Source organism: Solanum tuberosum, unplaced genomic scaffold (assembly GCF_000226075.1).
Source record: "Solanum tuberosum cultivar DM 1-3 516 R44 unplaced genomic scaffold, SolTub_3.0 scf00019, whole genome shotgun sequence".
Lineage (NCBI taxonomy): Eukaryota > Viridiplantae > Streptophyta > Magnoliopsida > Solanales > Solanaceae > Solanum > Solanum tuberosum.
The window spans coordinates 1153443-1161646 of NW_006238945.1; the positions used below are offsets into that span (position 1 = coordinate 1153443).

An 8204-nucleotide genomic window follows, 5' to 3' on the forward strand; every position below is an offset into this window, starting at 1 on the left:
ACCCTTTTATTTTAAAAATAAATAGATAAAAAAAAAATTGTTACCAATATATCAAACTAAAGAAGATAAACAACATATAATAAATCGCAAAAGAGATTAGTATTATAAAAATAAATTTGAAGGAAGGTCTTTAAAATTATCCTTGAAGAAAAATATTAATTCTGTATTAGTATCGGCATCTCGATTATTCCAAAAATAAATAAGAACTAACTAGATATTAGTCCGAAATATGCGATAAAGAAAATTAATGAAAGCCTCTTAATATTCTCTCCATTTTATTTAAAATTCCCTCTCCCTTTTTATTTCTTTGAAAGTTTCTTACCTCATCTTTTTTTTTCATTTTTATCTTTAATTTTTGTCCTTGTAAAACTCAAGGGAGAAATGCTTCTTTCTTCCTTTGATCTCAAGATTCATGTGAGTGTTAATTGTATTTCTTGCTTTCTTCTTAATTCTTGATGTTATATATATGTCATTGCATGTTTACATTTATAATGATGTTTCATTTTTAGTCATTTTATTATTTAATAAAATTATTGAAATGATGAAACTTATGAATTACTCATAAGGAATGGAGAAATATAAAAGGGTTTCTATGTATTCTAAGGAATATTTGTTTCAAATGGTGTTACAAGATTAAGATTAGTAAACCTCATTATTGAAATTAGGGATTAAATGGTTAAGGTTGCATTATTGAATTTGAAGTGGAAATTATATAACTTAATCACCTTTTGTTTTTGGTTAAATAAATATAATGACAGGATTGGAAGAAAATGATCAAACATGTGTTATTATTATGCTTGATGATCCATTGTACTATAGCTGATCCAAAAGCTGCAGTTCCTGTTCCTATTCCTCCTGTTCCTGTTTCTGTTCCGCCTCTTCCGAAGCATACATGGTTAACTCTACATGGTGATGAACCATTTGTCGTTGCAAATGGGGGATTTTCGGGACTTTATCCCCCACAAACAGAACTAGCTTATAGTCAATCAATTATATTTGGAAAGGGTGGTACTGTTTTGCTATGTGATCTTCATATGAGTCGCGATGGACATGGATTTTGTCTCTCACAATTAAACCTACAGAATACAACAAATGCAGCGGATGCTTTTCCTAATCGTAAAAAAACTTACATTGTTAATGGAAAAGAACTTCAAGGATGGTTTGCATTGGACCTTACAAGTGATGAGATGTTTGATAAATTAATTGGTAAGTCACAACTAACGCATCAAAATCGATATATCCTACTACGAATACCCTGACTTTGTTGTGTTCTTGTTCTACAGTGACACAATCAATATTCAGCAGAACAGATCTATTTGATTTTTTATCACCATATCCAACTGACCTATATTTAGAAGAAAACAGGAATGCTCTACTCTGGATCAATGCCGAGGTTCTTTTTTTTCTCATTGTTGAAACATTTGATTAAATGCTATTGTTGGTAATTAATTTCGTAAACTGTATTGCAGTATGCGACATTCTACAACCAGCACAAACTGAGTTTACTTGATCATATGAAGCAACTCGTGGAGACAAAGAAGGATATCACTTACATATCGTCTCCAGAGATTGGTTTTTTGAAGAGCATGGGACCAGTTGTGCACGGTCTCAAAACGAAGCTAATGTTCAAGTTTCCCATTGATAGAAATGCAGTTGAACCCACAACAAATGAACCATATGCTTCACTATTAACAAAGTTGCCAATGATCAAGACATTCGCTACTGGAATTGTTGTGCCAAGAGAACTCATATGGCCAGTCAATAAAGCTCGCTATTTAGAGCCTAGTACCAATTTAGTGGCTGATGCTCATAAACAAGGACTTGAAGTTTTTGCATATGGATTTGCAAATGACAACTTTTTGCCTCACAATTACAGCTATGATGTACAAAGAGAGTATCTGCAATTCGTTGACAACTCTAAGTTTGCTGTTGACGGTGTGGTCACAGACTTCCCTACGTCTGCATCAACGGCCATTGGTAAGAATATATATTTTTTTTCTTGAGATTATGAGGAAATACAAGTTTATTTTGTACAAATCTAGAAGCTTACTGTTGCTTGTTCTGGTTGCAGCGTGCTTGGCAGGAAGTAAGAATGCTTCAAGGAAAGTACCTAGTAAGGAAATGAATCTCTCTGTGCAATGAAAGAACTAAGTAGTAGATAGCGTTCCTGTTTTACTTTTGAAAAAGATGACATCTCAATTCTATTGTGCAATTTTTAATTGGCAGCTCTGATCATTTCTGCAAACGGAGCCAATGGAGAGTATCCAGGATCAACAGATCTTGCCTATCAAAAAGCAGTTAATGATGGTGCTGACATAATCGATTGTTCTGTCCAAATGACAAAAGACGGAGTTGCATTCTGCTTACCTTCAGTTGACCTCATCCCAACCACCACTGCATCCGGACCTTTCATGAGCCGAGCAGCTAAGGTTGATTCAATTCAATCCTCTATGGGAATTTTCTCTTTCGATTTTGAATGGGACGAAATTCTGTCTTTAAAACGTGAGCATTCGAGTCATCTCTTTCAACCAATAATATTTCAAATATTACTATCATGATTTGATTTCTGAAATCTAATTCTCTTCTTTTCTCTATTTATTTTATATGGTCCGGGCCACAGCTCAAATGTTCAGTGAATTTAATGGAGATTTGATAAGGGATCCAGCACGCAAGAATGTGGGCAAGTTTGTAACTCTCTCAGATTTCTTGGAATTTGCCAAGGCAAAGGCTGTTCCAGGAGTTCTTATCAACATAGAAGTAATTTTCTTTTCTACTCTATTGTGCATATACATATATATATATATAGTCCAGAGTTATTAATATCTGCATCTTGGGTGTGTTAAAGAATGCTGCCTACCTTGCCAACAAGGGCCTTGACGTTGTGGGTGCAGTCACGACTGCTTTGAGCAACGCCACACTTGATAAGCAGTCAACTCAGAAGGTTCTGATCATGTCAGGTGAAAGTTCAGTGCTGGACAAATTCAAGGATATCCCGACTTACCAAAAAGTACTTCACATTAAGAAACAGGTGGAATTCGTAACGAATGAGACAGCATTGGAAATCAAGAAGCACGCAGATGCAGTATTTTTACATAAGCATTCCTTATACACACAGTTTCGAGGAGAGGGTTTCACTTTGAACTTCACCAACCTTATTGAATGTTTGCATTGGGCCAATGTTAGTGTCTACGCTGGAACTGTTCTAAATGAATTCCAAGATATTTACATGGATTATAGCTCTGATCCATATTCGTTGATCCATAACCTCATTTACTATGGTGCGGATGGAATTATAACTCAGTACCCAGGCACTGCTAATGCGTACACCAGTAAGTAAATCAACACTCAAATTTATCTAATCTACTTAATTGTGTAGATAGAAAAATCACATTTTTCTTCTTGCCACAGGGAACTTGTGCACCGGGAATCTAGAGTCATATAGGATACCAGACATAAATCCAGGGGATGTGATAACAACTTCCCTTGATCCAAAAGAAGTAGAAGAGTACAAGCCTCCCCCTCCAGTGCACTTGGAGACTAAGGACTTTGTTACTCCACCACTACCTGCTGTAGCTGCAATTTCCAAAGATGATGATAAAGGTTCTGCTTCCTCAAACAACACCAACGCCAATGCTCCTTCTTCGCCTTCACCTCCTCCTGAACAAGCCCAAACTCCAAGCACCGCAACTGCTACCACAATTAATGTTGTTGCTATCTTCTTTTCAACCATGCTTGGACTAGTTACTTTGCTCTGAGGATCAACTGGAACAATCACAATGTTCATAAACAATTAACTTATGTAGTTAATTTTAACCTACTACATTTATTCATCATTCCACTATCCGTAGGCAACCATTTCAGATATTCCTTCATTTTCTTTCATGTTATTTTTTTTAGTTCCCTGCGCCTATGACAATGGAAAGACAAAAAAAAAAGACGAAAAGGCTTACGAAAGAGATAATGATATGTGCATTGACACTACATCTGAAATGATTTTTAGTGACAATTAATTAATGTTAATAGCTTAATTACCGCTAAATATGTATTTTTAGCAGCAATTAACACTCTTTGTAAATGTCCTTAATGCCTATAGCGACATTGGATCCAATCAAAATTAACTAATGTCGAAAAAAGACTTTAGCACTCTTTGTTAACGTGTATATTTGTTGCCGTTAGAAGTTGTTTTTATTGTAGTGTGATAGTGTACAATAACCCTTTATGAAATACCATGCATTAATTTTCAGAGAAATTTTTTATCGCTTATGAAAAAAATCTAGAGATTGTTTTAGTGGTAAAAAAAATTCTAACTTACAAATACTAAATCAAAAGTTCAAATGTCACACTAGTAATAAACAGTAGAGCACCCTTGATCCCCATAAGAGGATAAGTGAAGAAAAGAAATGGGCTGCTGATAGCAACTAAAATGAAATTGCAAGGAATTGAAAGGCAGGGAAACGTATAAAGTAGCCATAAACATTGAAGAATTGTATGCAATAATAAGTATTTAAATTCTACTCACCTATAATACATTCGAATTTCGATAATACTTAAGCCAATAGATTCCTCAAGGCGAAGGTTTCCTCTTGCAAATCCTAGGAGGAATTCATGAAAGTGAACAATAAAATCACTTTCAAACTCATAAGTTTTCATTAAGTTCATCCTCATAATCTAACAAAATAAGCTAATAGGTAACAGAATGGTTATACTAAACTATTTCAAATGCCCCCTAAGTGCCCAGTGTCTCATCATGTCTAGCACACAAAAGGACACAATCGATCTTCTATATTTGTCCATCTAGACACTATCATTAGTTTGTAACCTGCCATGTATGGCGGCAGGATACAAGATAAACAATCATCTATAGTTGTTGCATACAACTTACAAGATTTCTTCAAGTTGCTTTTGGAAAATCACCTCTGAGATGATTATACACCCACTTGATTGAGAACTACTGAATTTGTATGAGGTCAAGCTCCTGCTTTCCTAGTTGATCCAGATAAGTAGTTTCTTTGAGAATTTTTCGCACCATCTACCATGCCTTCACAGGCTGTATAATCTTAATAAGTGTTTATCCTTCTTTTTGCATAGGTTTCAGAACAATTTACACATAGCTACTCTATTCCAAATGAAGAGGTCCAAAATATTGACTCCACCTCCTGAGCTATGAGTTCAGTCTTTGTCTACTCCTCTAGTCCATAAAAGTCTCTTAAATGTGCTTTGACACAAGCTGGACAACATTTCTTTGGTAGGGTGAATATTTGAGACTAGAAGTTTTGTACTGAGAATAGGACATAACATAAATACTTTGAAGTCCAATTGGTGTCTTATGAAGAAGGGGTTTGCACTTATAATGGCTGTCTTTTGGTGCTTAATTGTGCCTGATAGGTAAATCCACTTTCACAAAACTCATAAAACACACACCTTTACTCACTATTAATTGCCACCAAACCAGAAGCCTTGGAGAAATTAAGGAATACATCAAACAGAATTTTGACGAGTTGATATCTTAAAAGGTCATTGAACTATAAAATTTATCTAGCAAAGTCATTGAGATTTATTTTATACCAATAAAATTATTCAACATAAGACTTTCATCTACAAAAATCACTTAACTATTCTGGATTCTGAACTACTGGAGCAATTTTATGTATTGCTTTACAGATCCATTATAATCCAAGAAAATTGTGTCTTTCAACAGTGTTAAATGGTTTACCAATGATACTTTACATTTTTCACCATTTATTCTGTGATGAAAGCATGGTGCCATATGGTCTTGCTTGCTGGGAGTGGTTAGTTGTAGTGACCCTATTGGTCATTTGCGTGTTTTTGTGTGATTTTACAGTGTTGCCCCTTTCCCAGCTTTGTTGTAGTACTTATGGTGTGTTGGGATGGGTGGCACGCTTTCTGAGGTGGTCGGAAGTGAGTTGTGTGAGTTTTCCCCCTTTTTGGAGGTTTTTAAGTAGGGGTGTGTATCGGTCGGTTCAGTTTGATTTTAAGCATTATCAATTCGGTTTATCGGTTTTTGGTTTTTAAATATGCTAAACCAATAACCAAACTAATAAGTTATTTGTTATTGATTTTCGTTTTATCGGTTTTTGGTCTTTAACGATTCGGTTTTTGGTTTAACAAATAAGAAAATTCTTTCAAAAAAAATATATGACTTGTCCAATAATTTGACGCGATACAGGCATACATCGAAACAAACAAATCAGACTAAATTGCAATAATAAAGACCAAAGTAATACTACCTAAACGGTAAATGCAGAGGCCAGAGTTATAAGTAGTGTTAATTGTGTAGGGTCCTTATAGTTATAGTCTAATATAGTAATTATATTAATATTTTTTGTTTGATATTTATGCATGACTAAAAATTAAAATAGTAAATTCTTATATTCTTAATGGGTTATCGGTTAACCCAATAACCCATATTAAAAAGCCAATATCGAACTGATAACCCAATAACTTTTTTTTATAAAACCATTGAATAATCGTTAACCCAATAACAATAAACCAATAACACTTTTTTCGATTCGGTTCTTGCACACTTCTATTTTTAAGTGAAACAGTTGATTTTGGTCAATATTCGGAGATCTGATGTCATATGAGAGTTTTGTCAGTTTCATCTACTCTGGAAGGTCCTTTTTGGATTAGTGACATGGTTGGTTTGGGTCCCGAGGCCTTCGATGTGAGTTTGAGCCGTTAGGCATGAAGTTTCTGAAAGTTTGGCAAAAGTTTGAGTTCGGTCAATATTCTTGGTAAATACACCCGAATGAGGATTATGTTAGTGCGATTAGATCCGTAATGTCGAGTTTGATCTAGAACAACTTTTGGTTAATATCCCAAAGTGACCAGTGCGATTTTGTGGCATTTGGCGTTTTATTGTTTTGTTAGCTTTGTGTAAGTGTTGACTTGGGTCAATATTCTATCAAAACAACCTCCACTGATTGTTTCGTCGATTCAGTTGATTCTAGAATATCCATTTTGGTGGGGTAGCATAGTTTGCTTGCGTTCACGGGGTTCCGACTTAAAGTTGATCTGATGCAACCTTACTAGTGCATCATGGTTTGTTCTCCGTGCTCGTGAGCCTGGGCCGCATTCGCGGAGGCCTGGGCATTTGACCACTGCGTTCACAGGATTGGAGATATTGTGAGTCTGACATCTGCATTTGACATAATTGTATTTGCAAATGAGTGGAAAGTTGTGCCTGAGGTACTCCAAACCCTTTCAAACAAAACACCAATGAGTAGATAGACTGTCCCTAGTTCATATCATTAAATGAGAAATTAATCGGATTATTCCATCACTGGCTCAAACCCATAAAGTAATTTTAACAAGTCCTTACTATTGAGTCTTACCCAACTCTATTTTGCTTTTCCAAGCCAAAACGGTGTTAGAGAGCTCCATCAATGTTTGCAATTGCTTATTTTTAGATTAAAACTTTAAGACAACAATAGATCCATGTCATACAATCAATATTACAGCCGATTAATCAATATCCATTCGGGGTTTTACACCCCTATCTAGTACATACCCCTAGGTAAGGGTCTAGTTACTCATAAAAGAAGAAATATAGACAATACCCATATAAAAAATCTCCATTCCAAGCTAATTCAATTAACAAACTTTGAATTCCAAGCTTGGATCAACACAAATATGAGGTTTCTTCCTCTACAAGCTAAGAAGGTATTCACTATACTGTATATATTTTTCACAAAAATAGTTCTCTCCTCTCTATCCCTAATTGGAAAGATGATAATGGTACATAATTGCACAAATTCCTATTCTATTCTCGGAACATTCCAAAAGGAACACTAATTACCATAATTAAGTTTTTGCCCTTCAGTTTTTGTTTTCAGACTTGTGTTGGACCGGCGGAACACCGATATAAAATGGTGGAGCGCCAATCACCTCCTCGTTTAGAATTTCAATTGTCACAGGAGTATTAGTGCTGGACCAGTGAATTGCCGATCAACCATTTTATTGCGCCAATTGCAACGCCGATTCTAAGGCAGCTTTGTTCCTTTCAAGCCGCTGTTTAGCCGGTGAGACGCCTGTTTGTTCTTGCGGGACGCCAGTTCCTTCACCGGTGTGCTTCCGTGATTTTCAGCTTCAAATTCATCAAACTCGTTTTTTCTAAAGAATGTATGCATCCAAGAGAACTAGTGCCTAAAACCCCTTCAATTAACATTAAACACAAGTCAATA

At 35.4% G+C, this 8204-nt stretch overlaps 1 protein-coding gene across 1 annotated transcript; it reads left to right on the top strand.

Moving 5' to 3' along the window:
- The first annotated feature begins 769 nt into the window (after nucleotides 1–769).
- Nucleotides 770–3862, top strand: LOC102578262 (glycerophosphodiester phosphodiesterase GDPDL6-like). Its single transcript, XM_006340476.1, has 8 exons — nucleotides 770–1206; nucleotides 1284–1393; nucleotides 1470–1977; nucleotides 2072–2113; nucleotides 2227–2502; nucleotides 2621–2757; nucleotides 2846–3329; nucleotides 3409–3862. Exons 1-8 carry the CDS (start codon nucleotides 771–773, stop codon nucleotides 3753–3755), a joined length of 2340 nt encoding a protein of 779 aa, XP_006340538.1. The 5' UTR covers nucleotide 770; the 3' UTR covers nucleotides 3756–3862.
- The last annotated feature ends 4342 nt before the right edge of the window (nucleotides 3863–8204 follow it).